Source organism: Topomyia yanbarensis, chromosome 3 (genome assembly GCF_030247195.1).
Source record: "Topomyia yanbarensis strain Yona2022 chromosome 3, ASM3024719v1, whole genome shotgun sequence".
NCBI lineage: Eukaryota > Metazoa > Arthropoda > Insecta > Diptera > Culicidae > Topomyia > Topomyia yanbarensis.
In genome coordinates, this window is record NC_080672.1 from 157,032,186 (window position 1) to 157,052,253 (window position 20,068).

Sequence of the window (20,068 nt, forward strand, 5' to 3'; positions counted from 1 at the left end):
TTTCATATATCTTTGTTATTGTGCAATATTTTTGTAAACTGATAAAACTTTTTTGTTTTAGTGTTTCGGATTCTCCTCGTCAGTAACTAGCACCATCTGGGTGTCCAGTTAGACTATGTATCTGAACTAGTACCGAAATTAGCACTAGTTAGACACTAAATTCCAAAAAGTCACACGTCTTGCGTGAACACCAAACCACTGGCTTATACCGAGTGATGTCTCGATTCGAAACACTAAAACAAAAAAACCATACTTCATGTAAGGCATGTGCCCTCATGCACAAAGAAATTGGTCTTGTCCAAAAATTTTCCCACTTGGGAATTTTGCATAATTCCAGGCGTTTGGTACTCATACCAAAAGACAGTTTCGGTTCATATTCCTCGTCGGCAACCTTTGTGCTTACTATCGAGACATCACTCGGTATAAGCCAGTGGTTTAGTGTTCACGCAAGACGTGTGACTTTTTGGAATTTAGTGTCTAACTAGTGCTAATTTGGGTACTAGATCAGATACATAGTCTAACTGGACACCCAGATGGTGCTAGTTACTGACGAGGAGAATCCGAAACACTAAAACAAAAAAACCATACTTCATGTAAGGCATGTGCCCTCATGCACAAAGAAATTGGTCTTGTCCAAAATTTTTCTCACTTGGGAATTTTGCATGATAAAACTTATCAATTTAGACTGTTTTTGGCTACGTTTTCCATGCAATTGTACTATTGTAAATATTCTTGTAGAATTGTATTGAGCATTGGAAGGTAAAAATTGAGTAGCTTCTAGCACTGCAAGGGAAGCACCTATCTTTATGAAAAAAGACTTTTCGTATCTCTTGATCTCATCGTTTTCAAGGAAGAATAGTTTTGTAACCCTTCATGCACTAGAAAAAAGTTGGACATGAAAGGGTTAAAAACATCGAAGATGGATCACAAGTAGACACTGTACATACTGATGTTAAAGCTGCTTTTGATCGTGTAGACCACTCTCTTCTTCTGGCAAAGATCAAGTGGCTGGGTGTTCCATCAAATTTTTCAGGGTGGCTTAAATAATATCTCGTAGATCGTACCCTGTCTGTGAAATTAGGAAGTAACGTCTCATATAGCTTTATCAACTTTTCGAGTGTACCTCAAGGGAGTAATCTCGGACCGTTGCTTTTTTATTTATTCTTCAGAGACGTTTACTATGTTATACCCCCAGGGTGCAAACTTATATATGCTGATGATCTCAAACTCTTTCTCATTGTGTGGTCAATAGAGGACTGTATTGAACTTCAGCGACATCTGGATGCTTTCTGTAATTGGTGTAATCGCAACTTATTGGCTCTCAGTGTATCCAAATGCTCTATAATATCTTTCACGCGTAGAAAAAATCCAATTGTCTGGAGCTACAACATCGCCGACAAATTGCTAGAGAGAGTTTCAGTTATCAGAGACCTTGGTGTACTCCTGGACTCTCAAGTGACATTCAGAAACCATTACTCTCACGTTATAGCACAGGCAAATAGAAACCTTGGCTTGATAATAAGAATCGCCAACGAGTTTACTGATCTATAATGTCTGCGGGCATTGAATTTTTCACTTGTTCGGTCTGTCCTGGAATCAGCCATTTGGTGTCCTTATACGAGCATTTGGACTAACAGAATTGTAGCAGTACAAGCAAGATTCCTCCGCTTTGCTCTTAGAACTTTACCGTGGCGTAACCCAACAAAGCTACCACCTCGTCAACCGGATATGGAAACTCTGGCAAAAAGGAGAAATACATTCAGAGCGGTATTTGTTGGTAAAATATTGATTGGCCAAATGGATGCCCCAGATATTCTCTCACAAATCAACATCAACCCCCAAACACCTTAGATCACGTAATTTTTAAGAGTCGACTTTCAGCGCACCGAGTACGGTCAGAACGAACCCATAGGGGCGATGTGTAATGTTTTCAATAGTGTATATGACCATTTCGATTTTTATGTATCTAGTGATGTTTTCAAGAATAGACTTAGGAGATTGACTTAGCTTATAAGATTATGTTAAAATATTTCTTTAATGTTATTGTAATGCTGTATAACCTGTATGTAATTTTATTGATTTGTAATGTGCGATCATTGTAATTATTGAAAAAACGTACGAAAAGATTATGGGTGTTTACGCGCATTTGAGGTCTGCTTCTGAAGTGAATACAACAACAACAATAAATTTCATGTAGACCAACACGGGTCTCATGAGAAATGAGAAATAAATAAATAAATAAATAAATAAATAAATAAATAAATAAATAAATAAATAAATAAATAAATAAATAAATAAATAAATAAATAAATAAATAAATAAATAAATAAATAAATAAATAAATAAATAAATAAATAAATAAATAAATAAATAAATAAATAAATAAATAAATAAATAAATAAATAAATAAATAAATAAATAAATAAATAAATAAATAAATAAATAAAAGTCGTTGTTTGAGGGTGAAGAATGTCTCCCTCAAAAATGAGGAATAATGGAGTAAGGCGGGTTAAACGTCTAGACTACAATGTCGACGATTCATTCCATCCTTACACTTTGAAAATCTAGGAAATAGATGACGACCACGTGATTTAAAAAAGTTACATTGATTTGTTCAATGTTGTTCTTCATTTCTTACTGTTCCTGATATGATGCAGTTGGAAAAAGTCAATTGCCAGCTACAAAAAAGCCGCATTTTCTTCAATCATAATTCAACTACATTTACAGACAGCAATATTGAATATTGAAGTCATTGAAATCAAAGTGCGCGATTCAAGGTTCATTTATTTTAGATATTTGCATTTTCGCTGCAGGAATATAACTATTCTTTGGAATAGTATCTCTGCATGCACAAATTGTTGGTGAGGTAGATTTTTGTTATATATTCTGACAGAAGTTTTGTGCTTTCTTTTATAGTGAACGGTTCGGAGAGGCAAATGTAGCAAACAAGTACATTATAAGTAATTTTATCATTTTCATATTCAACGAATTAGTATCTCAAAGACAGCGCCGGTAGTTAGGTGGCAAGTCTAGGGTTTTGATGATAGAGTCACCTCTCTGGTGTCGGTGATAGGCAGTGCAAAAAGAGACCGAAGGAAAAATAATAACAATAATTAGCCTTTTCACCTGTCGAAAGTACAAAAACTTGTTTGCATAACAATGAAGGTGTTGAAATTTTTTTCAACACCTTCATTGTTATCCAATCAAATCAACATAGCGAATCATAGAAATTACTCGAATCTATTAATATGAGCACGGCAATTCATTTCAATAATTCACCACCGCAACTGTTAGCAGTTCATGCATAAATAATAGAAATGCAACCATCTACCAACGAAGCTCATCAAACATGAAAAGCAAACGCTATAGACTGCAATACTACACAAAATGTAAACACAAACATAAACGAATAAAAATTTAAGCTAAAAAAAAATCATTTCAATACCTGTCATGTAAAACATCTAGAATAGGAAAGACATCTAATGAACGCTGCCGTGATGCAGAAACCCTCGGCTCCCTACGGGATACGTTCAATTTGAGCCAGTATATTCTGATTCCTGATTCTGACGTGCTAAAATATTTTTGATAAGGCGGAGTGTCGTGCAAAAATAACATGATTGGTTCTGTACCAGACTACGACAGCATAGTGAAAAATGCCTAATCTGGCCGCGAAAGTATAGTGAGACCTCAAGAAGTCCAGGAGTCATATTTAGAGATTTTCATTTAGATTTGCCCACTCACAATCCCTGATGTGATGAAGAAGTGAAAATTTGTCAAACGCGCGGATCGCTTGCCAAATAAGGATTGTGTATCGAATTTCGACATCTTCTTCTTTCACTTTCTTAACAGCTTCCTTGTGCAAACTTTGCCACCTTGTTGGTTGCCGCTCCTGTTTGGTGCCTTTCGAACTTTCTATGCGAGTTGTATAAAACATTTAATTGTTTTTGCTCTAAATGAATTGAAACTTGAATCGAAATGTTGGAAAGTGTGAATGTGTGAAACATTTCTTCTAAAATGTCATCCTGATCATGCGGTGCCTCGTTTCCTACGCTTGATTGTCTGATGTTTGTTAACCGCCACATGGGATAAGGTGCAATATGCGAATTCGAGCAACTGATCCATTGTTACCCAAACGATAAAGAGTAAACAATTGAGTGCTGCTAATTTTTTTGGAACATAGCGTTCAAAATGATTTTGTATTCATCCTAAGCTGGGGGCCCCCAAAAGCCCGGGGCCCCTGGCCCTGGCCCAGTGTGCCCATGCGTAAAGACGGTACTGACTTAGTATACCCAACCGTTCTATTTGTTGTATACTTTAAAACGCAATTAGAACTGTGTTTTAAATACATAGGGTAGGACAGATATTCTGACTGGTTAAACTGGGAAAACAATTTTAAGTCCAGTAACGCTTAAGACATGGCTTGAATTTGAATCGAAAAAGAACACCTGCTTAAACTGCTGCTGGGACGGTAAGTTCTGTTTTAAAATTTTCCGTTGTGTGCAGTACGAAACAAAAGTGTTTGAAATTAGAAAACAAAAAGTTCTGCTGGGAATGTAATTGTTTCCGATGCAATTACACTCAGATTTTTCACGCAGAGGATACAGGCCGTGTAAATGAAAACCGCGTAAATTTAAAAAAACGCGTTAATGAAAACCACGTAAATTTCAAAATCCGCGTAAAAAAACCTGAGTGTACTCTCCTATATAAAATACTACGCTGCTGAACAGTGCAATAACTACAGAAGCACGTTGTCAGATGCCTTACTCATAAAACATATAACCGAAATATGAAACATGAAAACCAATAGGCTCTTTACCCTACGCAGCTACAAAGCGCCGTAAACATGGATTAACAAGTTACAACGCACACGCATGCATAAAAATAAATATATTTTTTCAAACGCAACACTCTTAAGCAGCACACACCGTATTGAATTAAATCCATACCACCCCACCCACCCGCTTTGCAAATCATTCTGTGACACCGTGCTGGTACCAGAAAAATCCGCACACGGCCACCGCTGCCGAAAATGCATAGCGTCTACCGCTTAGTGTAGTGCCTAGACGCTGCAGCCATGATCTTACCCGTTCGACATAAGAACAAAAACTGATTCAAACGGGTACGCGTCACCTCTATTTATAAACTAACCGTATATGGTTTAGTCACTTAGGTGCGAGTGTGTGCGAATGCCAACGTTGCCGAAAACCGATAGCGTTTATTGCATCGCCCGGAGAAGATGTTGCTCGTATGGGATAAGAGCAACAACTGATTTAAACGGACATGCGTTGCTTCTATTCATGACTTTTCGCGTGTGATTGAGCCACTAACCTACCCTCTAATGACGGCTGTGTCGGAGAAATCTGAATCACGAATGGTAATTTTCCCGTTTTTCGTGAACTTTTTAATTTTACCAATTTTTAAAAGTCTACTTTTATTGGGGAGATATTAAATTATTACCAATATTTAAGTTAGGTGTTTCTGAATCGGTTGGTGTATGAATGATTAAAATCCATCTAGTAATATCGGAGTTATAAGCGTGCAAACCTTACATAGTTTCGTTACATGGGAGATAGTTTAGATTTTAGAATGACACCTAGCCCCAGATAGTGGAGTAAGAAGTTTTAATGTCAAAAAATTATGGCGCTTAGCTCGGCTTAACGCAGGCCATATAAAATCCCATGCAAACTTTGAACGCAATGCGCAAACCCGGGAAGCAACCAACCGCTCCCAAATTTTGCACAGGCATTTGGAACCACAAAAGGAACTCAAAAAATGCTGTGCCCGCTAGTTTAAATGATTTTGATGTTTTCCCATACAACCGCGAGCCACTCTACTGGGTAGCCCACGAAGAATGAAAAGATCAGCGACACTTGAACGATTTCGATCGTAATTTATTAATTTCGTAATCAATCCGCCGTTTAGAAAGACTATAACTATAACGTTTAGAAAGACTATACGCCAACTAAGCCTATTGAATGCCCAGTTGTAATAATTAAAACAGATGATGGTTATCATGTGTATTCGAATAGAAATTATATAGTAATACCGTTATTTTACTTAGTTATTGAAATTTTCGTTGCTTTATTTATTTCCTAAATCCAGAAATTGGTTTCTCAAAAAAGGCAACCAAAGTGTTTCCGCAGATCTCTTTTTTATTCCATTTTAATAATGCTCAACAATTAACATTAAACATGCCGGTAATTCCACGTCTGATTTACAGCCCAATGGTTCAACTTCTTCAAAAAAAAAATCTAGCACTCTTTAGCGCAAAATAATCAACACGTTTTTTAAGTATAATTTTAAAAGTTTATAAAATTTACCATTTTTCAATCACTGATAACTTGTGAACTGTTGATGGATGGAATTTGATTACGAATAATAAACGTATGAGCTGACTGGAAAAAATCATCAAAATATTTTTTTGTCATTTAACTTATGTATCCTGCAATAAACAAATTAAAGCCCTGCCAATTCGAAACTGTCACCCTTTCGATTAGTCCTCTCCACATTTTGAAAGAAGTTTTGAAATATGCATGAATCAGCTCAGATTTTTGTTCTAGGTGTGAATTTAAAAACTTTCGCCAAAAATGACTTAATTTGGACATGATTTGGAGGTGTCTCCAATCAAATATCATACTTTTGCTATGTTTCCATAGTAATTTCACTTATTCTGAGGTTTAAAAAGTTTTACCCTCCCACAAAACGACAGACGTTGTTCCTTAGAAATGTTTTAACAGGTGAACATAATTCTAATCGCAATAGAAAATTTGTTCAGAGGATTTTTTTTATAGAAAAGTATATGAAAACCAAAAAAAATACTACTAATTTTTCTTGGTTTTGATATACTTTTCTATATAAAAATCCAGTTAACAAATTTTCTGTTGCAATTAGACCTATGTTCACCTGTTAAAACATGTACCAGCGCCTGCCAACATTATACCACACAGTCAAGAAAAAAAGGCGGACGAACATTGTTAGGCGATTTAAACACTTTGACGTTTGACTCAACTCACCCGTGCTAATTGCCTCTAGCAACAAATACAATTTTAGGATGCGATTTAAAGGCATAAAGATACTAAGATAAATTTGCTGGAGGCTAAAATGGACTTGGCTGTGAAAGCGATTTGTTTTCCCCCAAACTCAAACGTCAAAACAACTGAATACCAACGCAACTGGATTGCCGAAAGCGCTGTCCCTTATCTGAATGATGTAAACTAAGCAGCAAGTCAATGCGAGATGCAATGTTGAAAATTCTAGTTAATTTTTTATGCGTTTATTTGGCACGGCATTTGCGAAAGCTTTACATGGAATGTTACACAAATCTTTAAGACAAATTTTAACTATACTAGTAATTTGTCTAAAACTAACACTGTAATCACTTAATTGTTTGCTTTTTTTCTGAAATTCTTGTATTTCATAATGATCTTGTATTTTCGAATGCATTTATTTACTTTTTATTACTATTGTGTGAACTTAAAACAAAACTGAATATTCTAGGAGACATTAATTGGTGAATGATTAGTCTTGGATGAGAGTGTGAGGAGATGAACCTAATTAAATTTAGAGAGACGCTGTTTTAGAAAGTGATAGATAAGTTTCATGTATAGAGGATCGCGGTAAGCCAGGATGTCTCTAACAGGAACATGGATTGGTCTTCCTCGGACTTGTAAAGAATCTACTAATTGTGATCTAGCTTCACGATATTCAGTGCAGGACCAAACAACATGCTCAATGTCGTGGTAATCCGCTCTCTTTGCGAGCCCAATACGACGGAGATGCGCATCGTAAGTATAATGATTGAACATGAGCTTATACATCACACGGATGCGGTGAAAAAAAAACCACACTTCCGAAAGCATCTGATATGCTCGCGCAATTGCACGCTGAAAGAAACTTATACAAGTGCTTTCTGCCGATTGAATGAGAACTCGAAAGATGGCGTTGGAATCACCAAAATGATGTTGTCGAAGGTTTGTTCGTGGAATTTGACAGTGGGATATCTTGTACTTTATCATCTTTGATGCAACCTAACCTTGGCGAATAATGTTGAAATCATTCAAGTTGAAATTAATGTTTGAGGTAAGACATGTCTATATATGAAAGTCAATGTTTGTATGTATACGATTTATGGAGTTCCAAATGGGCCAACCGATTTCCGTAAAAAAATATGCATAGTACGCATTTGTTATGGAGCGTGTTTGTGTGCTATTGGTTGGGGATTATCTGCCCGCCAGATGGCGCTTCGGAACAAATTGCGTTTTCCTCCTATTTCGTTGAAAATCGCAGCAACGTGCGATGGGTATTAGCTAGTTTCTCATAAAACAAAAGCATCGCATTTCAAATTATGCAGCAAAATCTTTAAGGAATCGATTTTGGGTATGATACTTCTGTAATTCCACTGTAAAACAGTGATGGAGTCTTTCACCTTAGGAGTTGAATTATCCATCGAAAGATATAATCGCTGCAAGGATGGGTCATTGAGCAATTAGCTGCTCTAAAAATGTTCTAATTGTTGGGAGGAACGCTGAAAGTATACTCTTCAGTGGTTCAGATATATTGAATGCTTTAAAAATCCAATCAGCAATTTCAGAAAGTTTAATCCTATCCCCGGATGAGGCTCAGAGGTACTCGAAATTTTATTATTTCCAGTAATGGTGTTCTGTTTGGATTGTACATTCCCAAAAACCGGACGGAATTGACTTCGGTTTTGAATTGGAATTCTTTGGCTTTGGGAGCATTTTGTCTATTGAAGGAAAAATTTTAAGGCCCTTCCTTGGCAGTTTGGGAAAAGAAGATTGTTTTCTTTTTCTGGAACCTCCAGGTAAAGAAATTATGTATCTTAACACGCTCCGTCGGAGTCAGACTGTTTCGAAAATAGAGATGTGTAAGTGTTTTCTAGGAAGATGGGTTTAGGAATAGCATTTTTTAGCATTTCTGCATAGGAGAGTTTAGACCTCTCCTTCAAGGATCGATTAATTTTATCCTCGCGTAATTTATACATGGGGCATGCAAGAGATCATGCGAGTTTTCTCCGCACATTAAACATTTTTCTGATAATATATACGCGAACGGAGGTCTTAGTGGAATGTACGTAATATTTCAAAGATTTTCTTCCATTTAATTCTACTGTGTTCTATAGGAGAAAACCTTTGAAATATTTTTTTGATATTTTATTTCATGTATCCTCTTGATGAGAACCTCGCCATTTGCCACATCGTGCCTTATTGGAACTGTAAGTGGCTGTGTAGCCAAGCTGTTTACAATTAAGGCAATTCATCACACGAGGAATAAAAAGGCCCCTGTTCGCCTTATTGATAACGACATAGTTGGGCAGCGCAGACCCAGCGAAAGTCACTCGAAACGAGTCTGACAGCCGATAGACTTTTTTATCTCCTTGCATTCAAGTATCTTTACGTCCTTAGGTATGGTGTCTTTGAAACGACCAACCCCATGCTTAAATAATTCATCAACAGTCAAACTCGATTCTGTGATGACCCCATCAATTTCCTTTGAAGGTATATATGCTCTATACTCATGCGTAAAAGCGCGCAAGAAGCAATTTCATTGGCTTGTTTGAGACTACCAACGACAATGCGAATTTTCTAGCAAGAAAAACTATCGCAAAAAGGAATGAAAAATATACATGTTATCTGCTGTCTCTGATGTGATGAAGGTCAACACCGGAAGAACACACCTCGTGTGTGCCGTTGTAAACTCGGTTCCCATTGTTTGATAATGTGACACTTGACACTCTTCTTCGTCGCGTTGCTTCTTCAGTAGACAAATAAATAGGTCTACCTGCGACACTTCCAATCTCTTCCCGTTGAGCTGCTCGTCGGTATCACCACCACCGCGGTAAACAAATTTAACTACCTGTGGCTTGTTGTGAAAACACCACTGTCGATGCAACATTTTTCGGTACCAAATGGGTCTACCTGTGACGTTTCCCCTTTCGTCGATTAGGGCAATTCTACAGGCACGATCACTGTCAATTTCTGCCACCACGATAGGCAAATTCGTCTACCCGCGCTTTGCTGTCCAAACACCACTTGTCGAGGATGCCGTTGACCCTGCCTCCGACGTATGAACTGTCGACTCACACTTAACGAACTGGTCTCTCTTTCCCACTTCACAAACGCGTATAGCGTCTCGCACTCTGCCGTTCTCTCGAGAACAAAACTCAGCCGGTTGCAAAAACTGTTATGAATTCTAGTTCATTCGTTCATCTTCAATGCGATATTCGTCGTATTACTTACCCATGCCTCGAATAACGCCGATACGTCCGCCACATGAAACCGAAGAATCACGCAAATGAATAATAAAAACAAAATAAATATCCGAATCTGAAGCCTGCTCTTCGTTGCTTGTTCGCATTCATGCTACTACTAATCGTTCATTTCTTACACATGCTCAAAAAAGGTTTCTTAAACCTTAAACATTATAATCATAGGTATTAAACTTTCGTTAAATTTCGTTTGAAAAATATAAGGAATAACTTTTCCCCAGACCCCCCACCTAACCGTGCCTGCGCCGGTGTATTAATTTATATTACCATGAACAAAAAACTCCGTTATCTTTGATAAACTGTTGGCCATCATACTGCTTATATTCAAACTTTCATTTCAGCTTAAATTCAATCTTTGTTATCACGGAATTCTGATCATTTAGGGTGATTCAATATCGTCCTCTACAAGATGCCACATTTCACTTACTTGTGTCACCGAAAAGTTAATTTATTTGAGAGCCACTCGATACATTCTGGCGGAAGCCAGGTCCCACAAACATAGGCAGTCTTGGGCGCCTCGCTTGAAAAGTTCCATTCCATTTATAAATTAAAAATGAAGAAATTAACGAAACAGAACAAATTAATTAAAAAATGTTTTCATGCTCATTAATTCATTTCCAGGGTTTCCTTTACGATTGGACGAAGCATTTGTGGACGTTTGCTTTTATAATGTAAATGCGAAATGTAGAAAGCAGCAGAAGATTGTGGCTAAAGATTTAATTTGAATTTACCTTGACGGTGTTATTGTTTGAAAAAACCGTCTTTACATCCACCAGTTGGAATAATTAAGCAGTATCGTGAGTCTATTTGACTAAGCTGGATTTTCTTTATGCCAAAAGCACAGATGCTGTTCGTAGAAAAAGTCTGTTTCAATCCACCCAGTTGTGCAATTGCGCCTTTCACATTTATCCTAATTATTATTCAATAACTGCTTATTTGAAATATATTTGGGAATGTCTACAGGTCTACAGATTCGATTATCCGTCGTAGACCTGATCAGGCATAACTCGATTAACCTAGAAAATGTGCAGTTTAAAACTACTATTATTTGTCATTTTAAATCTTGTTAAATATTTCCATCAGCCTTGTCCAAAATGGCAAACACTACAAGAAATTGAACCATTTGGAGTGGCAAATATGAGTAAGAACGAATTTGAAATTTTAATCTGTGTCAATAAATAATCTGATTAGATAATAATAATACTACTTATTGAAGGTCTACACTAGTCCAATAGGTTACAAGCAAATACAGTGTCGACCTATATTTATAAACACACATTTGTTGAACAATTCCGATTTTACAAGCTTTTGTACTCGATTGTATAAATCATAACATCATTCTTAACATGAAAGTTTCAAACAGGCAATCCAGATCTATGACCCAATAATAACAGAAAAGTGTTCCGTTAATGGGGTGAAGTACTATCATAGTGGACACAAAATCTATATGGGTCATTCCACGCGAAGTGATCAAAAAAAGATGCAAACTTGAAATCGACCTTCACGGATTTGAACAAAATTTGGAGGAATTGTTCATCTAGGGCCAATATATAAAAACCCAAATTTTTGTGTCAATTGAACCACCCCTCGGGTCATGGGAGCACCCCCGTTTTGGCAAATTGCCAAAACCCTTGATTTTCTTTTGATCATATCTCCGGTTCTATTTAATCTAGAATCAAACCACAAGATGGCTTTTGAAGAAAATTGTTCAAGGAGACTATAAAAAATATTATTTTTTGCCGACAGTGTTGCCAACTATGCAATTTTTTCAGTTAAATATTAAAAGTTATTTTTTCTCAAAATACGTATATTTTAATTTTGAAAATTTTAATGCCATCGCGTTCCTCAGACATTTTTACATAAAAAACACTTATCATCCCAATATAATATTAGCGCATCCTGAGATATACCGTTTTGAAGGGAAAAACTCCGATTTTCTCATATAAAAATTCATTTTTATTGGCCAAAATTGAGAAAATCTTCAAACTGTCATAAAAATCGACCCTGATCTGCTAGAAGCAAACCAAATACGTAGTTTTTCATCATTTCTCGTCTACTTCACGAAAAATTATGTTTGAACTCAGAATACTCAAGTTGGTTTTTTAGTGTTGTGCGCTTGCGATTTTATATATTTTATATATTAGGGTCATTCCACGCGAAGTGATCAAAAAAAGATGCAAACTTGAAATCGACCTTCACGGATTTGAACAAAATTTGGAGGAATTGTTCATCTAGGGCCAATATATAAAAACCCAAATTTTTGTGTCAATTGAACCACCCCTCGGGTCATGGGAGCACCCCCCGTTTTGGCAAATTGCCAAAACCCTTGATTTTCTTTTGATCATATCTCCGGTTCTATTTAATCTAGAATCAAACCACAAGATGGCTTTTGAAGAAAATTGTTCAAGGAGACTATAAAAAATATTATTTTTTGCCGACAGTGTTGCCAACTATGCAATTTTTTCAGTTAAATATTAAAAGTTAATTTTTCTCAAAATACGTATATTTTAATTTTGAAAATTTTAATGCCATCGCGTTCCTCAGACATTTTTACATAAAAAACACTTATCATCCCAATATAATATTAGCGCATCCTGAGATATACCGTTTTGAAGGGAAAAACTCCGATTTTCTCATATAAAAATTCATTTTTATTGGCCAAAATTGAGAAAATCTTCAAACTGTCATAAAAATCGACCCTGATCTGCTAGAAGCAAACCAAATACGTAGTTTTTCATCATTTCTCGTCTACTTCACGAAAAATTATGTTTGAACTCAGAATACTCAAGTTGGTTTTTTAGTGTTGTGCGCTTGCGATTTTATATGGGAAATTGCGGTTTTTTCTCTTCAAAACGGTGTATCTCAGGATGCGCTCATATTATATTGAGATGATAAGTGTTTTTTATGTAAAAATGTCTGAGGAACGCGATGGCATTAAAATTTTCAAAATTAAAATATACGTATTTTGAGAAAAATTAACTTTTAATATTTAACTGAAAAAATTGCATACTTGGCAACACTGTCGGCAAAAAATAATATTTTTTATAGACTCCTTGAACAATTTTCTTCAAAAGCCATCCTGTGGTTTGATTCTAGAGTAAATAGACCCGGAGATATGATCAAAAGAAAATCAAGGGTTTTGACAATTTGCCAAAACGGGGGGTGCTCCCATGACCCGAGGGGTGGTTCAATTGTCACAAAAATTTGGGTTTTTATATATTGGCCCTAGATGAACAATTCCTCTAAATTTTGTTCAAATCCGTGGAGGTCGATTACACGTGCCTTGATCACTTCGCATGGAATGACCCATATTCAAAATTTTATGATCATTGGATTAGAACAAGATTTTTAGCATGAGTTTAAACGTAGCAAAGTCCGGACTTTTTAATGATTTTCATTTCCGAAACCAGCATTGCCCTGTTCACTTCAAATGCATGTTGCTCTTTTGATTTTGGTCCGATTTCAGCACAATTAGTTTCATTGTGTACAGAAACGAAAGAGCTTGGTTAGTAAATAAAATACGTCTGGTAAATTTGCTTGGAACTATGAGTTTTTAGTTTAAATATATTTTAGGTGGTCAGATCAAAAATACTTTTTTCACTGATGTATTCTGTACAAATTTCGGAATCATTTCGGAACGATCACATAGTATACATTCTATGGGAAATAACCTAAACTTTTCGAATATCATGGTCTCGTTCTGCGCCTAGGTGCGCAAAAAGTTTTAAGGAGATTTTGAAGCTTTGTTGCTGATATGGAGACGCATGGTGTTTTGTGTAAAATAGTTAGACAATCTACAGTAAACCAACACGTTATACAACGGATTAAAAGTAGTGTTCTTCATTTTTTATGATATTGCTGACATTGATGAACAGTAACGGAAAATCTATCATGAAAACGGGATCATAGTTATAAGAAAGGTTCAATGACACTGTATGGAAAAATGCATTTAATATTTTACCACTTTTGACATCAAAAATGAGCTCAGCACCTCAAAATTAGCTTAAATTGTGATTATTAGCCAATTTAGGTAACATTTGAGGTTTTGTCCGACTTTTGTTTGAAGACCCACCACTGTGGGACGCCCAGCGCTGTACGGCTGCCTGTGTGCAAAGCAGTAACATGACAAAAAACTACTGTCCCCAGTACAGCCACCAGACGCGAGCGGTACAGCTTCTCTTTCCTTATTTTACATTTTTTAATATTTTCAATCTTTTTAATATTTTTATTCAAAAATTACGACAATAAATGCGGCTCATTTACGCCACGGCCGGCATCAACGCTTTCGTGTGCGGGCCTCTCCCTTTGACTATGCAGAGAAAAATGTACCAAGCGAGAGAACAAACTTTACTACGCCACACTCTCACCGAGCAGTCGGAGTACAGCAGCAAAACAAAAATGTATTCTACTGCTGTACGGGAACATGTACTCGGTTTGGCTACCGTTCTGGCAAGAGCTGTAGTGATGCGTCGCTGTAGCGGACTGTACGGCTTGTACAAATGTATATATACTGAAAAAAATGTAGTTTATCGGTACCGTTGGCATCCCTGCGAAAGACAATGCGTTTTCGCAGAACAAGCGAAAAAATTAACAACGCCGTAACTAATACAACTGATCCACGGTAACAGCCGAAATGACAGTCGACACGAGCAATAACATAGTAAAGATAATGTCATATACCTATTGTACCCCATACCTGTTTGACCCCATTCTACACTACTATTTGATTCTCTTAACCCTTTCATGCCCAATTTTTCTAGTCAATATAGAGTTCCAAACCTATTTTTCCTTAAACCTGCCTTGAGCAAGATAGGTGCTCTTTTTATAGTGCTAGAAGCTGCTCAATTTTTACTTTCCGGTGCTCAATATACTACTCCTTGAATTTTTACAATACGTCGTCCAATTGCTTGGAAAAGGTAGTAGAAAACAGTTGAAATTTATAGGTTTTATCAGTCTTCAACAATATTTCCAGGCAACGAAGATACATAGAAATTTCATTTTTCTTCATTAATATAAACTACCCCTGGCAGCTCTGCTCCATAGGAATCCAATCACACTAATTGCAATTACTTCAGTTCTACAAATTACTTTTATGTTACTATGTTTTAATTGCCGCAAGGTTCTACTGTATTGATTTGGTTGGCTGTTTTCGGCAAATTTGAGACTAAGAGAAACGAAAGCAATGAAATTGAAAGACGGATAGGTATTCTAGAGCGAATCAGATATAAACTTAGAACGGAAAACTAGAACTAGGCAGGCTCATATGGGCATGATCGAAAGGAAATGTGAAGAATTCTTTGCCTTCTGCAGAGTAGGAGTTGGGCGTTGCACCCAAGTCTACCGCATGGTCTATGGTAGAACATAACTCATCATCTTGTTTTACCGCCGACGCTGGCCTTTTAGAACTCTGCACACAAATGAAAGATAATAGTCACAGTTATTGGTTTTACCCGTTTTTATGAAGAAATCTTGCCTAAATCAAATGTTAAAAATTAGTCATTGGTGTTGTTGATTAGGGTGACCAAACATTCTGATTTTCCAGGACATATCCTGGTTTATCACTGACTATCATGGTGTCCTTTGAAGTCGAAGAAAACGCTTTATTTGTCCTGGTTTTTCTCCCGTAAGCCCAAAATATATAACTATATTGACTGTTCACTTTTATCGCTCTTCTCCAGCTCGCAGTTACGACCGACCAGAATACAACAACAATGCTGTACATTGGAATCTCCCAATTATATCATCCGGTGTCTTTTGAGAAAGAACGAGGCGTTCGTGTGTACGTAGAATATGAGTGAGCTGTAGTCCGTTTGCAATGAAATTTGGCAACCGAACAAATCCAACCAACTCCAGTTGTGAACCAAACTCTGGCTAATATCAATGACGATGAAATGATGATTACCGGAGCTCGTTCTCGGCTTAAATCGTCGTTCGACTCGGGACCTGAAGAAGTTCCTTTGGTGCGTCTGAGAAGACACATCGCCTTTTTTTGAGACTTTGCTTATGTAAGAATTATCTTGCCTGTGGCATTGTTTCGGTTTTGCGGGATATTCGCGAACATGCTTCCAACACGGGTACTTATTTTTACATCAGGAATAGCGCAGGGAAGCTACTTGAGACCGCTGATGTTTCTGCTTTACTTCAATGACGTGTATTTAGTGCTGAATACTCCTCGCCGGTCCTCAAAATATTTCACCTCATTCGCTCAATTCAGGATTGCCGATTTTTCTAAAAATAGCATTAAACCTTCGCTGAAGGTGTTGTGTCGAGAACTGAGTGTGTCTAATCCGAAAAAGTGCTTGGTTAATGAATTCTAATGAATATGTTTCTCTCGGAGCTCCGCCTGCCAACCCTCCTACTTAGAAGGCACGGTCGATTGAAAGGTGACGGGAGAGCCCTTTCGACTGTCTTGGTTTTTTACTCTTCTGACATGGTCACCCTATGTTGATTTTCCGTCCCCCAAAATGCTACAAATTTGATGTACTACTTTCGCCGGTAATTGATGACCACCCACTCTCCTTTGCTCCTGATATGTGTTTCCTCTAGTTTAAATCCAATTTAATTATTTTCCTAATTAAATAAATGTCAAGCTTTATACACACTTCTCATAATTGGGTTAATGCTACAATTTATGATATTGCGTTTGATTGTCAAAGATTCCCTCATCATTTGTCGTACAGAAGTCACTCTAGTATTTTTTGTTTTTTTTCTGCTTTTCCTCCTCCGAAATCGAGAAAATAAAATTGTTGTGGATTTTAATGTACACTAGACTGCCCAGAAAAATAGTGAATTTTTGAAAACTCAATCGGCCCACACCTGAGTCGATTCCTAATCCCACCAGGAGTATTTGTTCCAAAAATTGAAGCAAATCGGACAAGTCTAGCTGCCGGACCAACGTGCCTGAAGTAGGTACGGGATGTTTCGACAATTTACATGGAGAAAAACTAGCTCGCAAATTCGCCACTATATCCATCGTATTATCACTGTAAGTGAAAATAAGAAAGATATTTCAATTGTCTACAACTTTGTCGAAGACTGTTAGTCAAACCGGCTTTGTTGAAAGAAGTTATTAAACTTTTAACGAAATGATGTCTAAGTCAGTTTTACATGAGGCCTAGCAGTGCATTAGTACTCGATTTCCACGAACTATACATTTTTGTGAAAAAAGGGTTAGAATAAGCTGAATAGTATGTTCAGAAGAATTGTAGTACATGATACGAGTTTTCTTTTTGTTAGAATATTGTTGTTCCACCTGTGACCGCATAGAGGGCGCCAACACTAACTTTTGATAGAAGAGAGATAGGATATTGGGATGCTCGGAAGAATTACTGAAAAATACCTGTTCTACAACTTTGTAGAAGACACCTGATTTATATCTCTTTCCGTTGAAAAGTTAGTGTTACGTATGTTATGCACTGCTAAGCCCCATGCAAAACTGACTCAGACATCACTTCGTTAAAAGTTTAATAACTTCTTTCAACAAAGCCGGATAGACTATCAGTCTTCGACAAAGTTGTAGTCAATTAAATTATCTTTCTTATTTTCACTTACAGTGATAATTCGATGCATATAGTGCCACCTAGCGGCGAAAATGCGACTAGCTCGGGTTTTCCCCATGTAAATTGTTGAAAAATACCATACAAACTTCAGGCACTTTGGTCCGGTAGCTTCAAATTTGGAGCAAATACTCCTGGTGGGACTAGAAATCGACTCAAGGGTGGGCCGATAGGGTTCGTTTTTTTCGTGTCACTCTAATGTACACGTATAAAACACCTGTAAAAAAGTCGAGGCCAACTGTGTTAATATAATTTATTCCTAATGACTCTCTTTGACCAACTTAAATCAATGCCAAAAACAATGTCGCTTAGGAAACCCAATTTTTATATACTACTCCTTCCGATAGTATCATTTGCCGTGCCTTTCTAGGGCCATCTGTAACCCAGTTAAGTTCAGCCGGAATGCTGGCTGGTTCTAATTATTATTGCGGCTCCATTAACACAACCGATTCTAGTTAGAATCTATTATGTCACTGGAGCTGGAATACGATTTAGAACCAACCAGCATTCCGGCTGATTTCCGGCTGAACTTTACTGGGAACGTATAACATACCTTAAAGTAGAACCATTTCGGTGTGGCGTGACTGAGACTGAAAACTCTTCCCGATCAGAAACACATAACAGAAACATTTCAAAACTATATCTCGCATTGTTATTTATTATAAATTTCTGTTATTTTAACTATTAACGAGACCTAATTTATAACACAATATGTTACATAAATTGTGTTCTGTTATAATCTTGTTATTTCATTCTGATCGGGTTTGTTCTGTCGGTCTCCCACTATCTACACTCTGTGTTTGTGCACGTAGTTAGTTGATGGGATTCTGGCACGACACGAGCAGTGAAAAGAAATCGGCTGTCACGGTCAACTGGTTCCCGGAAAATGCGTTCTGCAATCATCTGCACAAAAGAGTCAAACCTAATAACAATGGCACACATGGACATTTTTGGGTTGAGCACCCAAAGGGAACCAACTTTCAAATCCAGGCTATCTGTTTGAAAACTGACAATTTGATTTGACACCAGCAAAAACAATTTTCCACCCTGCTGTTACACAAACTCAATCAAATATTTTCAACTAATTCTCTTTGTTCACATTGTTTCGCTTTCCATTTTCAGCGTATTCGTCGGTGAAGATAACCAGCCTGAAGGTGCCATCCACCTACCTATTAGATAAGAATTCCAAAAATCCAGATCCACTGATATTGGATTGTGAGTATGAAGTCGACGAAAGTGAAAAGGGTTTCGTGCTCAAATGGTTCCTCGATGGGCAGCCGGTATATCAGTGGATACCGACGAAGAATCCGTTTCCATTTGTAAGTATATAGTATGACATTCTTTGTTGGAAGCCGTTTCCTGAATAGCATTTGTTTGGATAGGCTATAGTTATATATGTATGGAAAAATCTGTATTCTAAGAAGATCTCTATGACAAGCGCGGATCAAAAAACGGCACCACAGATCAATCGAATGGCAGCTATCGTGTTTTGATTTTTACATTTAATTCCATTCTGTTTACCGATCGAATATGTGTTTCCCATTGTTCTCTATCCAACGGCTTTGAATTCAACACTTCGACTTTTATGGCTGTGCAAATACCTACATATTACGGATTTCGTTCATTTTTCAGCAATCCTTCAAAAATCGTGTCGATACTAGTTACGTCGTATCACAGGAGCGGTTACACAAGCACCGAGCAATGGCGATTATAAAACCACTGGCAAACTTCACCGGAGAGTACGCTTGCATGGTTCAAACATTTGCTTCGATTGACAGGAAGTCAGCCAAGCTGAAAATCATCGGTAAGCATAAAAGCTACCCCAAACAACTTCAACTCCGCAAATGGTCTTAAACCATCCTCTTTGAGTGTAACTTAGGGTTGGTCGCTCAGGAATTACCGCATCCGCACCGAGAATTCTGCGGAGCGGAAAGATTTTACCGCATTTGCGGTATGGGAAATTGCGCCTAAATTGCAAATCACATGTTTATCTAATGAAAGTTACTTTTTAGGATGCCAAGGAGTCTCTAGAATCTCCTTTGACTGCTCAAACTGAACACACAGTTTTGTTGGTTTACAGACCCATTCGTCAAAAAAACTGAAGAAAGTATGCTTGACTGGGGGTGAGCGTAGCGTAGTTGGTAAATCGATTGCCTTGTACGTAGCGCACCTGGGTTCGAGTCCCCACCCCGCACATAGGGTTAGAAATTTTTCATTAGAGATTTTT

The 20,068-nt window shown here is 37.2% G+C and overlaps 1 protein-coding gene across 10 annotated transcripts in view; it reads left to right on the forward strand.

The window, feature by feature from the left end:
* The window catches only part of LOC131692345 (uncharacterized), a 312,974-nt gene that overhangs the window by 199,490 nt on the left and 93,416 nt on the right, over window positions 1–20,068 (forward strand). For all 10 annotated transcript variants that reach the window (XM_058979330.1, XM_058979331.1, XM_058979334.1 and 7 more), the window contains exons 2-3: window positions 18,964–19,160; window positions 19,474–19,645. In XM_058979330.1, coding sequence (XP_058835313.1) covers window positions 18,964–19,160; window positions 19,474–19,645 — 369 coding nt within the window. The remainder of the gene's footprint in view (window positions 1–18,963; window positions 19,161–19,473; window positions 19,646–20,068) is intronic.